General features: G+C 37.6%; 1 protein-coding gene across 1 annotated transcript in view; it reads right to left on the bottom strand.

Annotated features, from left to right (window-relative positions):
* Window positions 1-23,066, bottom strand: part of LOC123529151 (inhibitor of growth protein 3-like) — a 38,416-nt gene that overhangs the window by 5,228 nt on the left and 10,122 nt on the right. The window contains exons 5-8 of the mRNA XM_045309372.2: window positions 17,246-17,342; window positions 14,623-14,670; window positions 13,613-13,810; window positions 11,384-11,457 (exon numbers count right to left, since the gene is read on the bottom strand). Of these exons, the coding sequence (XP_045165307.1) occupies window positions 11,384-11,457; window positions 13,613-13,810; window positions 14,623-14,670; window positions 17,246-17,342 (417 nt within the window). The remainder of the gene's footprint in view (window positions 1-11,383; window positions 11,458-13,612; window positions 13,811-14,622; window positions 14,671-17,245; window positions 17,343-23,066) is intronic.

Raw genomic sequence — 23,066 nt, 5'->3', positions numbered from 1 at the left:
GAGCATCGTAAAAGGTGAGGATCAAGTGTTTAAATTTGGACATAGAAATGACAACGGGGAGACTTGTTTGTTGCAGGACAACCTGTGTACTTGATTGTACTAGCATTTTACATAAAAATTCTACTCATATTATTTCTTTGTCAGATAAAAATTGACATTTTAAAATATTTGAATTAGTCTAGGTATATCATATTAAATTGATGTTTGGTTTTAAGTTTTATACCCCACTCAAGTGCATTTCCTGAACACACATCTCATGACTGCTGATACCATTACACATGTTAGGGACTGACCTGGCAGAAGTAATTTTTCTTTACATGGTGCAGTAGCTTTGGAACATGGTGAGGCTTAAAAGATTTTTTAACCATTTTAAATACTCACCAATGATATTTTTCCCATAGACTGGTCAAAAGTTGCCCTAATGTGTTCCTTTTTTTTTCCAGGCCAATTTGAAGCTGATATTCGGCCCCAATCCCAATGGCAGATAGTATGTTATTTTCCCGATTTCAAAGCTAAAATTCCTAAAGTTATTTCTCTTACTTTTTCAGGTGATACTGTACTTGAAACCTTAAACATTTGAAACACATGCCAATATGCAACCTTACTGCATTCATGACCAAATTTTTCTTAAATGTAACATTTAAATGTAAAATATTACTTTTTTTTAACAATTCTCAATTTGGACATTTTATGATTTTTCCCAACTGTAAAGGCCCCAGCTCCATTTCCAAATCCTTAGGAAAAATCCTTTGTTTCATTATGTAGTTGTTAAGACCTTGTTGTCTAACTGTCTTACTTTGGCTCTGATTTTTATATAAATGTCAGTAATTTACACATCCATATATAATGTACTGCTATATGGTTTCATTTTCTAGATGCTACATTCTTACAACATTCATACTCCAACTGAATTTTTCTCCTTGCTTTAATATCACAACACAACAAGTAAACCTCAGGCCTACTTCATCATAATTTGCACATGAAGTTCTGTCTACTGCACAGTTGTCACTACTGCTGCTTTAAAAGCGCAGAAAATCAGTCAAATTATCAAAGTCAAGGTCACTGCAAATTGACAGCCAATGCTCAACTATTCCAGGATAGTTGTTGAATAATTGTTGTCCCAGAAGCAGGAATATTACCCTGTTAAAATATCTAAAGCGTTTCAATCCAGTATCTGCATTAGTTTTGGAGATAGTAACTTGCAAGCAAAACTTTAACCAGGATTTTCTAAGTGAAAAAGGGTGCATAATTTGCCCAAAATGCATGTCAGAGCTATGGGCTTTGATGCTATCACCTATTTTTATAACCCTGAAGACACATGTGATAGCTATATGTACTTGCATGCAAAACTTTAACCAAGGTGTGATGCAGCGCCAATGCCAGGGTGAGTAGAATAGCTTGGATTATTCTTCAAATAGTCAAGCTAAAAATGCAGAATTATGTCGGAAACTCATGGTGGCTGTAGTCTTCCTGTACTTGCATTCAATGTTGCTGTATTTTCTGTACTTTTGACAATAGTGTCCATTATATTTTAATGCCTCTTTAAGAAGGGCTTTTTTTCCCTATAAAGCTACCACCCATTAAAGGAGGCAATCCCAATGCAAACAAGAGCTGTCTAATGACAGCGCGCTCGACTATTCGAAGAATTGATTGAAGAATGGGGGCCAAAATATTAACATAGATATTCAGACAAAATAAAACAAGAGCTGTCCGTAAGACAGCCAAGCTCGACTATTCGAAATATTGTCACAGAAGCAGGAAATTAATATCCAAAATGTTAAATAACAAAAGAGTTTTAAGTTCGAAACGGGACATAATTTGACCAAAATGCATATGAGAGTTATGGGACTTGATGCTATCAACTAGTTTTATAACCCCGAAGAAACATGTTAAGTTTCAATTCCATATCTGCATTAGTTTTGGAGATAGTAACTTGCATGTAAAACTTTAACCAGAATTTCTAAGTCCAAAAGGGGGCATAATTTGCTCAAAATACATGTTAAGAGTTTTGGAACTTGACCCAGTGAGGTTGGTAACTGACCTAGAAAAAGAATAAATAAGTTTCAAAGCTATATACCTTTTGGAAATAGCTGTATGTACTTGCACGCAAAACTTTAACCAGGATTTTCTAAGTCCAAAAGGGGGCATAGTTTACCCAAAATACATGTCAGAGTTATTGGACTTGACCCAGTGAGGTAGGTAATTGATCTAGAAAAAGAAAAAATAAGTTTCAAATCTATTTGTTTTTTAGTAATAGCTGTATGTACTTGCACGCAAAACTTTAACCAGAATTTTCTAAGTCCAAAAGGGGGCATAATTTGGCCAAAATACATGTCAGAGTTATGGGACTTGACCCTGTGAGGTAGGTTATTGATCTAGAAAAAGAAAACATAAGTTTCAAATCTATATGCCTTTTAGTAATAGCTGTATGTACGTGCACGCAAAACTTTAACCAAAAATTTTCTAAGTCCAAAAGGGGGCATAATTTGGCCAAAATGAAAGTCAGAGTTATGGGACTTGGTGCTATCAACTAGTTTTATAACCCTGAAGGCACATGTGAAGTTTCATTTCAATATCTGCATTAGTTTTGGAGATAGTAACTTGCATGTAAAACTTTAACCAGAATTTTCTAAGTCCAAAAGGGGGCATAATTTGCTCAAAATACATGTTAGAGTTATGGAACTTGACCCAGTGAGGTTGGTAATTGACCTAGAAAAAGAATAAACAAGTTTCAAAGCTATATGCCTTTAATTGATAGCTGTATGTACTTGCATTAAAAAACTTAACCAAGGTGTGACGCCGACGTTGACGCCGACGCCGACACCGACGCCAGGGTGAGTAAAATAGCTAGACTATTCTTCGAATAGTCAAGCTAAAAACTGATTAGACAGTGTTCCAGTATTTGTGGATTTCGATAAGTCTTGCAGTAAATGGCAATGTGTGAACCAATTTCAAAGTCCAAAAAGGGCCATAATTCAGCCAAAATAGTTGTCAGAGTTAAGTACTCTTGCCTACAGATGGAAATCATAATGATAAACAAGTGTTCAAAGTTTAAAAGCTACATGTCAAATAGTTTTGACAAAACATGGACTGGTATGAAAACAGAACAGATTTCCAAGTCCAAAAAGGGCCGTAATTCAGCCAAAATAGATGATAGAGTTATGTACTCTTTCCAACAGATATAGACTATTATACTGAATAAGTGATAAAAGTTTCAAAGCCACATGTCAAACACTTAACACAAAATATGAACTGGTACGAAAAACTTAACCAAGATTTCTAAGTAAAAAGGGGCCATAATTCAGCTAAAATCCTTGATGGAGTTATGTACATTTGCCTATAACTGGTCATGGTGATGGTAAACAAGTGTTGAAAGTTTCAAAGCTTTATTTCAAAAGATTTTGCCAAAATATGAACTGGTACGAAGAACTTAACCAAGACTTCTAAGTCAAAAAGGGCCATAATTCAGCCAAAATTCTTGATAGAGTTATGTGCTCCTGCCTATAACTGGACATGGTGATGGTAAACAAATGTTGAAAGTTTCAAAGCTTTATCTCAAAAGACTTTGTCAAAATATGAACTGGTACGAAAAACTTAACCAAGATTTCTAAGTCAAAAGGGGCCATAATTCAGCCAAACTCCTTGATGGAGTTATGTACTCTTGCCTATAACTAGACACAGTGATGCTTAACAAGTGTTGAAAGTTTCAAAGCTTTATCTCAAAAGACTTTGCCAAAATATGAACTGGCACAAAAAACTTAACCATGATTTCTAAGTCAAAAGGGGCCATAATTCAGCCAAAATCCTTGATAGAGTTATGTGCTCTTGCCTACATCTGGCCATGGTGATGCTAAACAAGTGTTGAAAGTTTCGAAGCTTTATCTCAAAAGATTTTGTCAACAAGTGGACTGGTACGAAAAACTTAACCAAGGTGTGATGCCGACACCGACGCCGTGGTGAGTAGGATAGCTCTACTTATTCTTCGAATAGTCGAGCTAAAAAGTACATTTCGTTACCTCTCATGAACAGACAATCAAACCCAGTCTGCTATTTATTGCTCAGTTATGTTCTATGTTTCCAAAGCATCTTCTTATATATTATTTTTCTAAACTGTTAAGAATATGAAATTTGGACATTTTGACAAAGCTAAACCTTTACTTAAGCAATCTTTTAAAGGCTCATACTTTTAAGAGATCATGTGACCACAGTTATCATACAATCCGGGTGCATGAAAATTGCTAAAAAATATTCAGAAAATTGTTGACTGATAACAGGCTAAGGGCAATCAATTCATTTCAGAGTCTGGTGCAACTGGGACATGAGTTTTGCATGTCTTTTTGATGTGTTGCTTTCAACCAAAACTTAATAAATATCCTTTAAGAAGTTAAACAAGAGGACCATGATGGTCCTGCATGGTCCAGAATTGCTCACATGTCCCCACATGACCCCGTTTTGAACTGAGTATGACATTGTTTTTTTCTATTATTTGACATAGTGACCTAGATTTTGAGCTCATGTGACCCAGTTTTGAACTTGACCTAGATATCATCGAGATAAAAAATCTGACCAATTTTCATGAAGATCCATTGAAAAATATGGCCTCTAGAGAGGTCACAAGGTTTTTCTATTTTTAGACCTACTGACCTAGTTTTGGACTGCACGTGACCAAGTTTCAAACTTGGCCTAGATATCATCAAGGTGAACATTCTGAACTTCTTTCATAAAGATCCCATGAAAAATGTGAACTCTAGAGTGGTCACAAGCAAAAGTTTATGGACGGACGCACGGACGCCAGGCGCACGTTATCCACTTTCGAACTTGACCTAGATATTATCAAGGTGAACATTCTGACCGATTTTCATGAAGATCCATTGAAAAATATGGTCTCAAGAGAGGTCACAAGGTTTTTCTATTTTTAGACCTAATGACCTAGTTTTTGACCGCACGTGACCCACTTTCGAACTTTATCTAGATATCATCAAGGTGAACATTCAGACTAACTTTCATGAAGATCCATTGAAAAATATGGCCTCTAGAGGTCAAAAGGTTTTTCTATTTTTATACCTACTGACCTAGTTTTTGACCGCACGTGACCCACTTTCGAACTTTATCTAGATATCATCAAGGTGAACATTCAGACTAACTTTCATGAAGATCCATTGAAAAATATGGCCTCTAGAGGTCAAAAGGATTTTCTATTTTTAGACCTACTGACCTAGTTTTGGATCGCACGTGACCCAGTTTCAAACCTGACCTAGATATCATCAAGGTGAACATTCTGACCAATTTTCATAAAGATCCCATGAAAAATGTGACCTCTAGAGTGGTCACAAGCAAAAGTTTACGGATGCACGCATGCACGCATGGACCGACGGACGCCACGCGATCACAAAACCTCACCTTGTCACTTTGTGACTGGTGAGCTAAAAAATGTAAAACAGACAAAATCAGAAGCTCAAATGTTTCAAGTTCAATTGTGACCTTGACTTCTAGCTGGCACAACTGTTACATGGATTCTGCATAATTTGCCAAACCTTATTTTGCCATTCAAAACCATGTAGGTATAAAATCAGTGCATCACACAATTAAGTTATCACTAATCTTAAGCAGACATTTACAATTACAAAAGTTGCAATTTCTTACTTGTATGGGTATGCATAAGTCAATTATTATTCCAATAAGCGTATTGAATGTGCAAAAATCCATAAACTTGGCCTAATTCAAGGGGCATAATCCAAGAGTGCCTGGGACAATTTGGGTGGTTATCATACTTGGCCCAGATATTATGCCCATAAACATTGTCAGCAAGTTTGGTGAAGATCAGATGAAAACTGTTCGACTAACAAGAGCGGACAAGGCTAAATTCGCAGTTTTTCGAGTAATTCAAGGGGCATAATCCAAGAGTGCCTGGGGCGATTTGGCTGGTTATCAAACTTGGCCGAGATATTATGCCCACAAACATTGTCAGCATGTTTGGTGAAGATCGAATGAAAACTGTTTGATTTAGAGAGCGGACAAGGCTAAATTCGCTGTTTTTCAAGTAATTCAAGGGCCATAATCCAAGAATGTCTGGTTATCAAACTTGGCCGAGATATTATGCCCACAAACATTGTCAGCAAGTTTGGTGAAGATACGATGAAAACTGTTCCACTTAGAGAGCAGACATGCTTTGGACACCGACCGCCCGCCCTACACGGGTGTTCAAATTATACGCCCCGCTCTTTCAGTGACGGGTGTATAAAAAGTCAATAGGGGACTGAATTTTAAGTGACTGAAGCAAAAGTCAAAGAGACACTGATGGCTGGCTGCAAGAGAGATCAGCTTCTCAGCATGTCCAATCATCCCATGAAGTTTCAACGTTCTGGGTCTAGTGGTTCTCAAGTAATGGATTGGAAACGGTTTTCCATGTTCTGGCCCCTGTGGTCTTGACCTTTGATCCAGTGACCCCAAAATCAATAGGGGTCATCTATTCTGCATGTCAAATCATCCTATGAAGTTTCAACACTCTGGGTCATGTGGTTCTCAAGTTATTGATCGGAAAGAAATTTTCATATTTAGGCCCTTGTGACACTGACCTTTGTTCGAGTGACCCCAAAAACAATAGGGGTCATCTAGTCTGCAGGTCCTATCATACTATGAAGTTTAAAGGTTCTAGGTCAAATGGTTCTCCAGTTATTAATCGAAAATGTAGTGCGACGGACGGATGGCCCCTGTGACTTTGACCTTTGATGGAGTGACGCCAAAAACTATAGGGGTCATCTACTCTGGAATCCTATCACCCTATGAAGTTTGAAGGTTCTGGGTCAAATGGTTCTCAAATTATTGATCGGAAATGGTTTTCCATGTTCTGGCCCCTGTGACCTTGACCTTCAAAAGAATGACCCCAATATCAATTACAGGTCATCTACTCTGCAAGTCCAATCATTCTATGAAGTTTCAACAATCCGGGCCAAATGGTTCTCAAGTTATTGACCGGAAATGATTTTCCATGTTCTGGCCCCTGTGACCTTGACTTCTGATGGAGTGACACACCACACCCCAACCAAAAAAAAACAAGAGGACCATGATGGTCCTGAATCGCTCACCTCTTCCCACATGACCCAGTTTTGAGTATGACGTCGTTTTTTCTATTATTTGACATAGTGACCTAGTTTCTGAGCTCATGTGACCCAGTTCTGAACTTGACCTAGATATTATCTGACCAATTTTCATGAAGATCCATTGAAAAATATGTTATCTAGAGAGGTCACAAGGTTATTCTATTACTTGAACTATTAACCTATTTTTCGAAGGTACGTGACCCTGTTTTAAATTTTACCTAGATATCATCAAGGTCAACATTCTCACTAATTTTCATGAAGATCTCATGAAAAATATGGTCTCTAGAGAGGTCACAAGGTTTTTGTATTTTTATACCTACTGGCCTAGTTTTTGACCGCACATGACCCAGTTTCGAAACTGACCTAGATATCACCTAGGTGAACATTCAGATCAATTGAAAAATATGGCCTCTAGAGAGGTCAAAAAAAATTTTCTATTTTTGAAATACTGACCTAGTTTTTGACCGCAGTTGACCCAGTTTCAAACTTGACCTAGATATCATCAAGATGAATATTCAGACCAACTTTCATACAGATCCCATGAAAAGTATGGCCTCTAGAGAGGTCACAAGGTTTTTTTATTATTTGACCTACTGACCTAGTTTTTTAAGACACGTGAACCAGTTTCAAACTTGACCTAGATATCATCAAGGTGAACATTCTGACCAATTTTCATGAAGATCCATTCAAGGGTATGGCCTCTAGAGAGGTCACAAGGTTTTTCTATTTCAAGACCTACTGACCTAGTTTTTGATCGCAGTTGACCCAGTTTCAAACTTGACCTATATATCATCAAGATAAACATTCAGACCAACTTTCATACAGATCCCATGAAAAATATGGCCTCTAGAGAGGTCACAACGTTTTTTCATTATTTGACCTACTGACCTAATTTTTGAAGGCATGTGACCCTCTTTCGAACTTGACCTAGATATCATCAAGATGAACATTCTGACCAATTTTTATGGCGACCCATTCACAAGTATGGCCTCTAGAGAGGCCACAAGGTTTTTCTATTTTTAGACCTACTGACCTAGTTTTTGACCGCACATGACCCTGTTTCGAACTTGACCTAGATATCATCAAGATGAACATACAGACCAACTTTCATACAGATCCCATGAAAAATATGGTCTTTAGAGAGGTCACAAGGTTTTTCTATTTCAAGACCTACTGACCTAGTTTTTGACGGCACGTGACCCACTTTCAAACTTGACCTAGATATCATCAAGATGAAGATTCAGACCAACTTTCATACAGATCCCATGAAAAATATGGCCTCTTGAGAGGTCACAAGGTTTTTCTATTATTTGACCTACTGACCTAGTTTTTGACCGCACATAAACCAGTTTCGAACTTGACCTAGATATCATCAAGATGAACATTCAGACCAACTTTCATACAGATCCCATGAAAAATATGGCCTTCAGAGAGGTCACAAGGTTTTTCTATTATTTGACCTACTGACCTAGTTTTTGAAGGCACGTGACCCAGTTTCCAACTTGACCTAGATATCATCAAGGTGAACGTTCTGACCAATTTTCATACAGATCCCATGAAAAATATGGCCTCTAGAGAGGTCACAAGGTATTTCTATTTTTAGACCTACTGACCTAGTTTTTGATGGGACGTGACCAAGTTTCGAACTTGACCTAGATATCATCAAGATGAACATTCTGACCAATTTTCATAAAGATCCAACTAAAAATGTGACCATTAGAGTGGTCACAAGCAAAAGTTTACGGACGGACTAACGCACGAACGGACGCACGAACGCTGCGTGATCACAAAAGCTCACCTTGTCACTATGTGACAGGTGAGCTAATAAAACAAGAGGACCATGATGGTCCTGAATCGCTCACCTCTTCCCACATGACCCAGTTTTGAGTATGACGTGGTTTTTTCTATTTTTTGACATAGTGACCTAGTTTTTGAGCTCATGTGACACAGTTTTGAACTTGACCTAGATATTATCAAGATAAAAATTCTGACCAATTTTCATGAAGATCAATTGAAAAATATGGTCTCTAGAGAGGTCACAAGGTTTTTCTATTATCTGACCTATTGACCTAGTTTTCGAAGGTACGTGACCCTGTTTTGAACTTTACCTAGATATCATCAAGGTGAACATTCTCACTAATTTTCATGAAGATCTCATGAAAAATATGGCCTCTAGAGAGGTCACAAGGTTTTCTATTTTCATAACTACTGGCCTAGTTTTTGACCGCATGTGACCCAGTTTCGAAACTGACCTAGATATCATCAAGGTGAACATGCAGATCAATTTTCATGAAGATCCATTGAAAAATATGGCCTCTAGAGAGGTCAAAAGATTTTAGTAATTTTAGACCTACTGACCTAGTTTTTGACCGCAGTTGACCTAGTTTCAAACTTGACCTAGATATCATCAAGATGAACATTCAGACCAACTTTCATACAGATTCCATGAAAAGTATGGCCTCTAGAGAGGTCACAAGGTTTTTTTATTATTTGACCTACTGACCTAGTTTTTTATGGCACGTGACCCAGTTTCAAACTTGACCTAGATATCATCAAGGTGAACATTCTGATCAATTTTCATGAAGATCCATTCAAGGGTATGGCCTCTAGAGAGGTCACAACGTTTTTTCATAATTTGACCTACTGACCTACTTTTTGAAGGCACGTGACCCACTTTCGAACTTGACCTAGATATCATCAAGATGAACATTCTGACCAATTTTTATGGAGATCCATTCACAAGTATGGCCTCTAGAGAGGTCACAAGGTTTTTCTATTTTTAGACCTATTGACCTTGTTTTTGACCGCACATGACCCTGTTTCGAACTTGACCTAGATATCATCAAGATGAACATTCAGACCAACTTCCATACAGATCCCATGAAAAATATGGCCTCTAGTGAGGTCACAAGGTTTTTCTATTATCTGACCTACTGACCTAGTTTTTGATGGCACGTGACTCATTTCCGAACTTGACCTAGATATCATCAAGATGAACACCAACTTTCATACAGATCCCATGAAAAATATGGCCTCTAGTGAGGTCACAAGGTTTTTCTATTATTTGACCTACTGACCTAGTTTTTAACGGCACGTGATCCACTTTCAAACTTGACCTATATATCATCAAGATGAACATTCTGACCAATTTTCATGAAGATCTCATGAAATATATGGCCTCTAGAGAGGTCACAAGGTTTTTCTATTTTCAGAACTACTGACCTAGTTTTTGACCGCACGTGACCCAGTTTCGAACTTGACCTAGATATCATCAAGATGAACATTCAGACCAACTTTCATACAGATCCCATGAAAAATATGGCCTTTAGAGAGGTCACAAGGTTTTTCTATTATTTGACCTACTGACCTAGTTTTTGATGGCACGTGACCCAGTTTCGAACTTGACCTAGATATCATCAAGGTGAACGTTCTGACCAATTTTCATGAAGATCTTATGAAATATATGGCCTCTAGAGAGGTCACAAGGTTTTTCTATTTTTAGACCTACTGACCTAGTTTTTGAAGGCAGGTGACCCAATTTCGAACTTGACCTAGATATCATCAAGGTGAACATTCTGACCAATTTTCATGAAGATCTTGTGAAATATATGGCCTCTAGAGAGGTCACAAGGTTTTTCTATTTTTAGACCTACTGACCTAGTTTTTGATGGCATGTGACCCAGTTTTGAACTTGACCTAGATATCATCAAGATGAACATTCTGACCAACTTTCATAAAGATCCAATAAAAAATGTGACCTCTAGAGTGGTCACAAGCAAAAGTTTACGGACGCACGCACTGACGACGGACAACGGACGCTGCGTGATCACAAAAGCTCACCTTGTCACTATGTGACAGGTGAGCTAAAAATAGGGGTCGTCTACCACATAAGCCCTATGAAGTTTGAAGGTTCTAGGACGAATGGTTCTCCAGTTATTGATTGGAAATGAAGTGGGACGGACAGATAGGGCAAAAACAATATGTTTCCCCCACTCCGTAGTGGGGGTGGGGGGAGGACACATAATTGTGCTTGTAAAACTTAAACCTCAAGCAAGCAATTAGCAGAGGCAAAATTAATCATTCACGATAGAAATCTGCTAATTGTAAACTCACGTGTACAAGCATATGTATGGAACTGTAATCTCTCCTGGGGGAATTACAACATGTAAAGTGTTGAAATCTCTACCTCCCTTGTGAAAAGCAAACTGCTATTTCTTCATTTACAATAAACAAAGAAACTTCACATATACAGGTCAAAAGTTTAAGATAATGATGATACACACCACTTGTTGTGTTGCTGCTATTGCCTGTGAAGCTGCTGCTGCTATAGCTGCATTGCTTCCTGCCCCTACATGACCTATAAAAACAATATAAAGATTAAATATTACATATACATGAAATGTCATGCATATAAAATGTATGTAATTGTCTGTATTTTTGTTACGTTGGATTAAACACCATTCTTCAACAATATATCAGTTAAATAAAGCACCCTGACAGTTGTAACTATTTTCTAATATGAACCACATATCAGCAAGTGACAATAATATCAGAGGTTGAGGACAAGTAATGTCAGACGTAACATAAAAAGTAAATCATCTCTGAGAACATTTATCTTGCCAATTTGTTTTAATTCTTTTGTTGGGTTTATAACATCTCACTGACACAACTATAGGTCATATGGCAACTTTCCAGCTTTGATGGTGGAGGAAGACACCAGGTGACCCTCAAGGGCTCCGTGCATTATTTCATCACGGGCAGACCCCCTGGTTAGAACCACCGACTTCCTTAAGCCAGCTGGATGGCTTCTTTGCATGAAGAATTCAAAACCCAGAGTAAGGCTTGGACCCACATCAACAAGAGGCAAGTTATTACCTTGCCAAGATTCACGTCCGTGTCCTTATTTTTAGTTTGGTGCTCTACTTACTGAGAAGACCACATGAAAATGTTAAAAGGCCTTTCTTATGAAAGGTTCAAAAAGTGTATAAAAAACAAAACCATGTTCAAGACCATGTATATTTCATTTAGAGTTAATTCAAATATTACCACTTTGCTTCAAGTGAAAGCATTTGAACAGAATAAAATCATTATAGAATTGTATCCAAAAAGAGACAATACCAGCCAAAAATACTAGGGATGGGAACGAATACTGAAATCAATATTCGAATATTCGGTTTGCCATATTCGAATATATTCGAATATTCGGTTTGTTTTAATGGAAGCTTTACATATTTATTAAGTGATTGGCATATACAAAACGTATTCATTTGTTTAAAGCGTGGATCATCGTACGTAATAAGGCCAAAAAATGTTTGATTCAGGTAACCCGATCCTACCTTAGGCTAGCAAAACCCGCCGATCCTAGCGTTTTATTTCACGATTCTGTCAGTATAATCATGAACATATTTAACTAATTCAGTGTTTTATCTTCAAAATGATACAAAAAAATCAAAACGATTATAATTTAGACCGTCGCAATTTTATCTAAAAATAGCAGGTCATCCCAGTTAAACACTTGACGCGCTGTTGTATTACCGCCGCCATTTTGAAAATTTTCAATCGGCGTGTAAAAAGCAAATAAGGCGGACTTAAACTTCCTTCAACATGAACTTATGCACCAATCATATGTTATTTTTTTATTTTAATATAAAGTACTTCAAAATTTAATTTGAATACAGCCGATAGCGGATGAAAACCGATTCTGCGGATGGTCTAAAACGTCGTACAAAATATTGTGAAAAGATCGACAATATCTACATGTCTGGTATTGTTTTCGAAAAAAAAATTCTACAACTTGATACATAAAACAGGCGCCAATAAAGATGAACAAAAGATAAAAAGATATCACATTTACGCCTAATACAAACTGTTAATCCGTAGTGATGACCCCAGGTAATTATGCATTGCAATTTTCTTGTTAATTGGACATCTTTTGACATGCATCTGACACATTGACGCCTGTTGCAAACTGTTAATCCGTAACGATGGCCCCTGCCAATTATGCATTGCTATTTTCTTGTTAATTGGGCATCTTTTGATACGCGATAAACAAACATGATATGGTTTTATTCTGTAAAACTAGCATGCTCATATTGCCCAAAATCAATACTTATTTTGAAAAAAAAAAAATACAATAATTTACGAATATTCGAATTTGATTTTCATATTCGAATATTTGTCCGATTTTCGAATATTCGAATATTCGTTCCCATCCCTAAAAAATACGGAGACCTTAATGGCAAAGTTGCAAAGTTTACCGGCTTAAAAATTACTCAATTTTCATACAGCTGTGTGGGTCAAATCTTTTTTCCATGTGAGAAAGCAATCCAACTGGCCTGCAGGTTTACTGTTCAACTTATGCTTTAAAATGCCTATTTAACCCAACAATAATGCCTGTAGGGTGCTTCAACCTTTAAAGCTCAAAATCTGTCATATGACTTAACCTGCCTTTTCACTTTACACCCAAACATTTCAACAAAGTCTTTCCTTACATAAGACATTTATCAACTCACCTAATTTGTATGTAAGTGTTGTTGATGCTGGAGCAGAATTAAACATAGATATATTAGGTGAGTTGGAGGCGGACTGACTCTTGCGAACACCACCAAATGAATCTCGGGCAATTTCATTGGCCAGTGTTGACAGCACCTTTTCCGTTGTCATTTTCTTTTCACTTTGACTTGGAACAGAGGATGTTGGAAGTTTTCGTTCTGAAAGTCAATCAAATGATCACACAATAACTAGATTATAAACAATGTAATTTCAAAATAAGCAACAAAATAATATACATGCTTCCAATACCACCAATATAAACAAGTACTCGTACTAACCACTTAACTAGTCTTTGATAGAAAGCCTAAATATTTTCTTTTATTCGCAAATATTCAAGAGATCAGGAGTTTGGATCCTGCTGTGGGTTCTATAATAGAACTTCCTAACCTCCCTGATACAGTGTCCACACTATTTATTTCAATAATGGGATAAAAATGATATGCATTCAAACTTCCTTCAGTCTTCACAAGCTAAAACAAATCCAACTATTACAAATCATTGATCTGTACATAATATATATAAATCTAGATAAATCTAGCCAAGTATAATCTAAAGTAAGCTAATGGACCAGGTAAATCAGCAATTTCTGTTCAATAACATACTCCTTGTCTTGTATGAATTACATTAGAGGCTGAAGGAAAAGAAATAATGCATGAGAATGCAAAATATTACGGACACTGCAGACAGCCATTTCTGGTTTTTGTCCCTACATAAGAACAATCTTTAAGCTTTAGCCTGCTAAATATTTAAAATCAACTGGTCCATCATTCAATTTAGGCAGTACAATTTGTTATCCGAAGGGGTATTCACTGCAAATTTATTGACTGAATAGCCACCAGTGCAGACCATGATCAGCCTGTTCGGATGTGCAGGCTTATCTTGGTCTGCACTGATCACAAAGGCAGAATCACTTGCCAATAGCAGGTTAAAGGTTAAAGACTGTTTACCAGTCAAGAAATAAAGCGCTTACTTTCTGCTCTATGATTCTGTACTAGCGGTTTGTCCATTTCAAGTGATCCTGGAAATAAACACAACAGAAATTAATAGCACACATAAAAATAAGTCATTATTTCCATGTTCATCTTTAGGATAATTGTAACATTATCCTAAAAAGTTGGTGTTCATTATGAATTATGAGAAAATTAAACAGTTACTATCAATCCTTAAAATAAGCATAAGGTAGGAAAAGCAGGGGCTGAGTGCGATTATCCAGTGTAGTAAATTCAAATATTTGTCTTGCATTTTCTCCATGCTGCTCGTGCTAAACAAACAATTATCATAAGGTATATTCCCTTCTTTCTTCAAACAGTTTTTTGTGAAAAAAAAAAAAGCTGAACAAATTCACGAAACTCCTTGTTGAGACACAAACCTCTTGTCGACATTGAAAGTCACTTTCAACAAGAAAATTATGGAAATCAACAGAAAACCAAATTTCCGGGGCAAGTACCCAGATCTCAACGTTCAGAACAGCCCGACTGCCTGGGGCAGGTTCATCTTTGTTATTTCCCATTGTTAAACTTCCATTTTTTTTAAAAGAACATTCTGTTTCACAAAATTAATGTTATCATCCTATTCACAAAGTTTTATCTTTCATTCGATGCTGTTTTCATTTCAGCCTCATTTTCAATTTTTTGGGAATTCCATAACATCCTTGCATTGGATTTTGTCATAGTGCAGACCTGCAACAATTTACTGTTTGTGTCTATAATACCAAGTAATGATTTGGGTTATTTAAATATACTTGTCTTTCTTACTCATATTATATGTGACTTACTGGTACTTAACAACAAGTATTTTTGCAACTTAGGCCAATTATTTGTGTAATTTGGCCCAACTTTCCTACTGTGCTATTTTTTATACCATCTCCAATTATAACTGCTAAAATTGCAGAGACTCAATAATATGTAAACAATTTCACACTGTTTGTCTAGAATATAGCAAAAATATGCTAAGTTTATTAGCAATTTTTTAAATAATTTTAAATACCAGCTAAACAAGCTGATGTCAACAACAGAGTTGCAATACCAAGTTTCAAAACAGTTCTCACTGCTTTATAATGCATACCACATTGTAGATGCTGAAGTTAACAGTGTGCCCAATCACGTGATCGCACTAAGTCATATTGATCTCGCAAGTGAAAGTGGAAAGGTGAACAAAAATTGTACATAAGGGCGTAAGTTTTTTATTCAATATATTGTGTTAATATCATGCACATGATTCGAAACCTATTTGAAAGTGCTACCCACGGTACTATGATTTCCCCACCAAAACCTGCTCGTTCTAACGCTATTTCTGTTCAACTGCCTTGCAGTTAGAACACCTCCGAGCACACAATGTCAAAAGTGGTTGAACAGGTATAGCGTTAAAACAAGGTTTTGGTGGGGAAATCATAGTACCGGGGGTAGCACCTTCAATTAGGTTTCGAATCATGTGCATGATATTAACATCATTTATGGGATAAAAAAACTTACGCCCTGATTTATAATTTTTGTTTACCTCTCCACTTTCACTTTCCAGCTTATAGCGGGAACCAAATGATACAGCGCGATCACGTGATTGGGCACACTGGTTAACCTGGTATATCTGGGCAAATAGTATTTGGTGCAGGCAAGCACAAGACAATAGTAAAACCAATCCTGTATAAAGCAGCCAACCAAAGAGTGTTTAAGGCAAATGACTACTTTAGACAAAATGAACATAAAAAGCATCTATTTGGGAACAAAAGCTGTCAGTGGACAGTGCACTCGACTATTCTCAGTGCTTGAGAGTATAATATAAGCAATGAGTAAAACTTTAACATTACAATAAGCATATTCTAAGTCGAAAAGGGGCCATAATTCAGTCAAAATGCTTGATAGAGTTGCCTCCTCCTTTTTACAGACTGGGGTCATGATGGTAAACAAGTATGCAAAATATGAAAGCAATATCTCAATGGACTTTGAAAATATTTGGGGTGGTACGCAAACTTTAACATTTATTCTATTAAAGTCGAAAAGGGGCCATAATTCAGTCAAAATGCTTGATAGAGTTGCCTCCTCCTTTTTACAGACTAGGGTCATGATGGTAAACAAGTATGCAAAATATGAAAGCAATATCTCAATGGACTTTGAAAATATTTGGGGTGGTACGCAAACTTTAACATTACAATAAGCATATTCTAAGTCGAAAAGGGGCCATAATTCAGTCAAACTGCTTGATAGAGTTGCCTCCTCCTTTTTACAGACTGGGGTCATGATGGTAAACAAGTATGCAAAATATCAAAGCAATATCTCAATGGACTTTGAAAATATTTGGGGTGGTACGCAAACTTTAACATTTGTGTGACGCTCACGCCCACGCTAATGCCAACGCCGGGGCGAGTAGGATAGCTCCCCTATTCTTGAATAGTCGAGCTAAAAATAGCTGACTGGCTGGTTAAGGCAAGGTGCTGCTTAATACAGGTGGCAGCTAAGGCAGGTTCAACTGTTAAAGTGTTGTACAATAAACTGAGCTTGATAAGTTTTAAAGTTCCTCTTTCACTACACGTAGAAATCCCACAAGAGGGGAAACAAAAATCTAATTTCATCATGTTTGTATGAATAACATGTACAAACTTTTCTCAAGAACTTCAGTAATTCCCGCATTGTCCGCCTCAAGTTCCATTTTGAATTTTGACAATTCTTGATCAAGTTTCCGTAAATGTCTGTCAACCTGAAATTGTACAAACAGTAAAGTTCTGTCAGTTATATCAATTGATAACTATAAAATTGCAAATTTATATATTAGCTATTAAATATATAGAGCAACCACTGCAACAGTGCCTTTGAATAGAGGAACATTCAGACCTTATCTAAAGACCACTCTTGGAAAAAATGTGGCAAAAAGTGCTCTTCATGTGCAGGTGGCCCCAATTCACAGGTTAAAATAAACTGAAAATGTTTAATTTGAAAATGTAGCTAGTGGCCATTAGCTCATGTTTGACTGTATCAGTGTTCAAAGTCACTCCCTGGCTTATGCAACAAGTGCTTCAACAAGAGGATCGTGACAGCCCTTAATTGCTCATCGGAGTTTCCCCGCTTGCTTGTCCAGTTTTGATAGAAAGTTATGCAAAGAAAATGTCTGTGGAATTATTTTGAAATAGAGACACTCTATTTTGACTAGAAGATTTTAAGCTTTGACCCCTTGATGTCATTTTTTTTAAAGAAACACAGTGACCTGAAAGAAAACTGTAATGCATAACTTATGGAACATTGCAGTGAAAATATTTGAAATAGGGCCAGTAGTTTCAGAGCAGAAGACTGTAAAAGTTTTCCATATATTTCAATTATAACCTAAACTAGCCCCGCCATCTGTGGCGGCAATGATTTTTTAGCAAAACAGAATGATTTGAAGAAATTTGGTAGAGGGTCATTAAAGCAACACTGCTGTGACAGTATTTTGAAACTAAATCAGCAGTTTCAGAGAAGAAGTTTTTCAGTTCTCCTTAAAGTAATACAGGAAAAACTAGTTGTCACAGGAGTGACAAATTATACGCCCACAATATGGCCTTGTCACAGAACTAAGCCAATGTCAAAGCCGAACTTGCTTGACCTTTGACCTACTGACCTCAAAATCAATAGAGGTCATCTGCTGGTCATGATCAACCTCCCTATGAAGTTTCATGATCCTCTGCCCAAGCGTTCTCAAGTTATTGTCTGGAAAAGGTTTAAATGTTCCGGGTCACTCTGACCTTTGACCTTTTGAACTCGAAATCAATAGGGGTCATCTGCTGGTCATGACCAACCTCCCTATTAAGTTTCGTGATCCAAGGCCCAAGCACTCTGAAGTTATTGTCCAAAAACCATTTAAATGTTCTGGGTCACTGACCTTGACCTGTGACCTACTGACCTCAAAATCATAAGGGTTCATCTGCTGGTCATGACCAACCTCCCTATCAATTTTCATGATCCTAGGCCCAAGCGTTCTCAAGTCATCATCCAGAAACCGATTAACTGTCTCGTGTCATTGTGACCTTGACCTTTGACCTACTCAAAGTAGAACTTGACCTGTATTTCATGATGTTACACCTGTGTACTAAAATATATGATCCTAGGCCCAAGCGTTCTCAAGTTATCATCCGGAAACCGTTTAACTGTTCAGGGTCACTGTGACCTTGACCTTTGACCTACTGACCTGAAAGTCGAACTTGACCTGTATTTTCTGATGTTACACCTGTGTACCAAATATTATTCAAATCTGTCAAGCCTTTCTTGAGTTATTGTCCGGAAACCATGAAAACCAACGAACTGACCGACCGACTGCCAAGCTCACTCCTATATACCCCCATCCCCCCTCAAACTTCGTTTTGTGAGGGTATAACTAGTCTTGCCCCCTGTGCACATGTTTTTAATTAAACAGAATTACCTGAAGGAATTTGGTTAAGAGCCAACCAAGAATCATTTTTTAGAAATATTTTAAAAATCGGGCAGGCAGCTTCTAAGAGGAAGATTTTTTAAGATTTTCCTTTAGGTTGGCATTGCAACCAGAATTCTGCATGGATGATAACCTAGATTTCTGGATTGCCCAAGAAATACTTCTGTGAAGTTTGGTTGAAATGGTTTGGTGGTTTAGAAAATGTTCTTGAAAGAAATAGTGAACCACGAATGGATGGCTGACATCCAATGATTCTAGAAGCTCACCATGAGCAGTCTGTGCTCAAATGGGCTTAATTAATACACATGAAATAGGTACTCCAACCTTTTTATTGACCTAAATTTGTTGATCATCTGCCAAAGATGGGCAAAGAAAGCAATAAACATTGTCAAAAGTGAAGAAATTTGTTAGCAATGGTTAGCAGTAGATGGTTGCAAATTGCACATCTTTCACTCCCTTTTTACAGCCACTTATCAAGACTGCCTTACACTCCCCTTTCTACATTTAATGGAGGCTTTGTTCTAGGACTTTCTTAAGTGACATTGTTATTCCCCAGGCTGTCACTTGTAGTACCATAATGATACTGTATAATGTATAAATTTTCTCCTGTATAAAGTTATTTTGAACAAATCCCCCTAAAACCACTTTTGTTTGGCATTTGCAAACAAAATCCAAAACTTAATCGAAATTCCATTTAACAGTTTCAAAACAATTTAAAATTCCTAAAAGTCTAAAATCCATGGCATGTCAAAAATGCAAGTAAAGGTGGTCAGTCACATTTAAGCAACATTTTAAGATATCTTTCACACTTTGTGTATTCTGTTACAGTTACATTTAAGAAACAAAAATGTCCTACACAGTTTTTTCATTTGATAGTTAGCAGGCCCGGATCCAGATATATTTGACTGGTGAGGCACAAGTTAAGAACCAAGTTGTTACCTCCAAGGCGCACAGCACCGAGAGCAGGTAGGTATGGGAAGGGGCCTCTACCAATGTTTGGGGGTTAGGGGGGTTTCCCCCCACTTTAAATTTTTGCGATACAGTATGAAATGGTGGCCGTGGGGGTACTTTTACTCCCCTCATAGTACGAGGGTGTCAGGAGGCTGTCCCCTGGAAATTTTTGAAATACAGGTATGAAATGGTGGCCTCTGGTGCATTTTGTGTCTAAATGTTTAGGAAATTGAGGGGTCACTCCCCTCTCGATGAGGGGGAGTCAGGGGACTCTCCCCCTGGAAAATTTTGAAATATAGGTATGAAATGTTGGCCTCTGGTGCGTTTCTAGGTCTAAATTTTGAGAAAATATTATTCCTTTGCCAAAATAGTTGGGTGCATCTTTGATGGGTATAGGTCACTTCTAAGCCAACTGAGGGGACACGAGCCCCCTCGGCCCTGCCCTGGATCCGGGCCTCAGTGAGTTAGCAATGTGCATTTCAATGACTTTTTTAATTTTGTACTCCCCTTTCAGGTGAAAGAATTTACAAAACTGAGTATTTCTTCTGATTTCAATATATTTTTTACATTTCCAGCTGTCGTAGGTATTGGGACATTTCAAAAATCTTAACCAATCAAAAGGTTTTAGCAAGAGCTGTCCACAAAACAGCCCAATCTTCTTAGTTATTTGAAGCCATAACCTGGCAATAGTTGTGAAAATCATTTATTTTATTAAAACTGATAATAAATCTAACTAGAAAATGCTTTTGTAAAAAGCGCATGTCTCCCCTCAATGCAAAGTCCTATAGGCAAGAAGTCAATAGGGGTCAGGAGCGAAAGTCAAAGAGACACTGATGGTTGGCTGCAATAGGGATCATCTACTTGGCATGTCCAGTCATCCCGCTAAATTTCAACACTCTTGGCCTAGTGGTTCTCAAGTCACTGTTCAGGCTCCTGTGACCTTGACCTTTGATCAGATGACCTCAAAATAAATAGGGGTCATCTACTCTGCATGTCCAATCATCCTATTAAGTTTCAACGTTGTAGGTCAAGTGGTTCTCAAGTTATTTCCAAAAAATGATTTTACATGAACAGGCCACTGTGACCTTGACCTTTAATAGACTGACCCAAAAACAATAGGGGTCATTTACTCTGCATGAACAATCATCCTATGAAGTTTCAACATTCTGGGTCGAGAGGTTCTCAAGTTATTGATTGGAAATGGTTTTCAATGTTCAGGCCCCTGTGGCCTTGACCTTTAACAGAGTGACCCTAAAATCGTTAGGGGTCATCTACTCTGCATGACCAATCATCCTATGAAGTTTCATCATTCTGGGTCAAGTGGTTCTCAAGTTACTGACCGGAAATGGTTTTCAATGTTCAGGCCCCTGTGACCTTGACCTTTCACAGAGTGACCCCAAAATCGTTAGGGGTCATCTACTCTGCATGACCAATCATCCTATTAAGTTTCAACATTCTGGGTCAAGTGGTTCTCAAGTTACTGACCAGAAATGGTTTTCAATGTTCAGGCCCTTGTGACCTTGACCTTTCACAGAGTGACCCCAAAATCAATAGGGGTCATCTACTCTTCATGACCAATCATCCTATGAAGTTTCAACATTCTGGGTCAAGTGGTTCTCTAGTTATTGATCGGAAATGGTTTTCAATGTTCAGGCCACTGTGACCTTGACCTTTGACGGAGTGACCCCAAAATCAATAGGGGTCATCTACTCTTCATGACCAATCATCCTATGGAGTTTCAACATTCTGGGTCAAGTGGTTCTCTAGTTATTGATCGGAAATGGTTTTCAATGTTCAGGCCCCTGTGACCTTGACCTTTGACGGAGTGACCCCAAAATCAATAGGGGACATCTTCTCTTCATGACCAATCATCCTATGAAGTTTCAACATTCTGGGTCAAGTGGTTCTCTGGTTATTGATCGGAAATGGTTTTCAATGTTCAGGCCCCTATCACCTTGACCTTTGACGGAGTGACCCCAAGATCAATAGGGGTCATCTACTCTTCATGACCAATCATCCTATGAAGTTTCAACATTCTGGGTCAAGTGCTTCTCTAGTTATTGATCGGAAATGGTTTTCAATGTTCTGGTCCCTGTGACCTTGACCTTTGACGGAGTGACCCCAAAAACAATAGGGGTCGTCTACTCCGGCAGCCCTACAACCCTATGAAGTTTGAAGGTTCTAGGTCAAATGGTTCTCCAGTTATTGCTCGGAAATGAAGCGTGACGTACGGATGGACGGACGGACGGAAGGACAGGGCAAAAACAATATGTCTCCTAGGGGAGACATAATTATGGCAACAGTAACAACTTGCATGGAAATATAAACCAAATTTTCAAAGTAACAGGAGACTACTTTTGAAAAAGTGCATGCCCCTAAAGCCCTACACTGCTTCATTTGAATGGAAGTGGTAACTGATATGTAATACCTGGGTAAATGTTTGATCAAATCCATTCATGAAAGAAAGTTACAGACTGGACATGAAATTGGACTGGAATTCAACAAAGTCACTTATTTAGATGATTAGATTATGATCCATGTAAACTGCACTTCTTCTAAATACGTCCTCTATCATTGTGTGCAATTTGCATACATTCCCTACAGTAGTTTTGGAGTTATGCCCTGTACAAAACATTCAATAAAGGGAGATAACTCAAAAAAGAATATGGAGAGAATTATGGTTCTTGCACATGACATCTCATCATGTTATGCTAACCACTGGTGCCAAGTTTTTCTTAAAATCTTCATGAATGACAAAGTTACACACCGGACAAGAAATTTGGATGGACATTCAATAAAGGGAAATATTTCAAAAAGACGGAATGACATAAGTTTCTTGCAGGGGCCAAATCTTCAAACTATGCTAACTATCGTTGCAAAGTTTTTTTTGAAATCTTTGATATCTATGAATGACAAAGTTACAGACAGGACACAAAATATGGATGCACATTCAATAAAGGGAGATAATTCATAAAAAGACCAGTAGTTTTATGGTTGTTGTACTTCTAGTAAGTTTTTGCTGAACATTAATAATTTTATGAACTTGCATTTTTAATGAATTTTTGCTAACAT

Source organism: Mercenaria mercenaria, chromosome 13 (genome assembly GCF_021730395.1).
Source record: "Mercenaria mercenaria strain notata chromosome 13, MADL_Memer_1, whole genome shotgun sequence".
Classification (NCBI taxonomy): domain Eukaryota; kingdom Metazoa; phylum Mollusca; class Bivalvia; order Venerida; family Veneridae; genus Mercenaria; species Mercenaria mercenaria.
The sequence above is the reverse complement of the archived record's forward strand: the minus strand, read 5'-3'. Positions and strand labels throughout refer to the sequence as shown.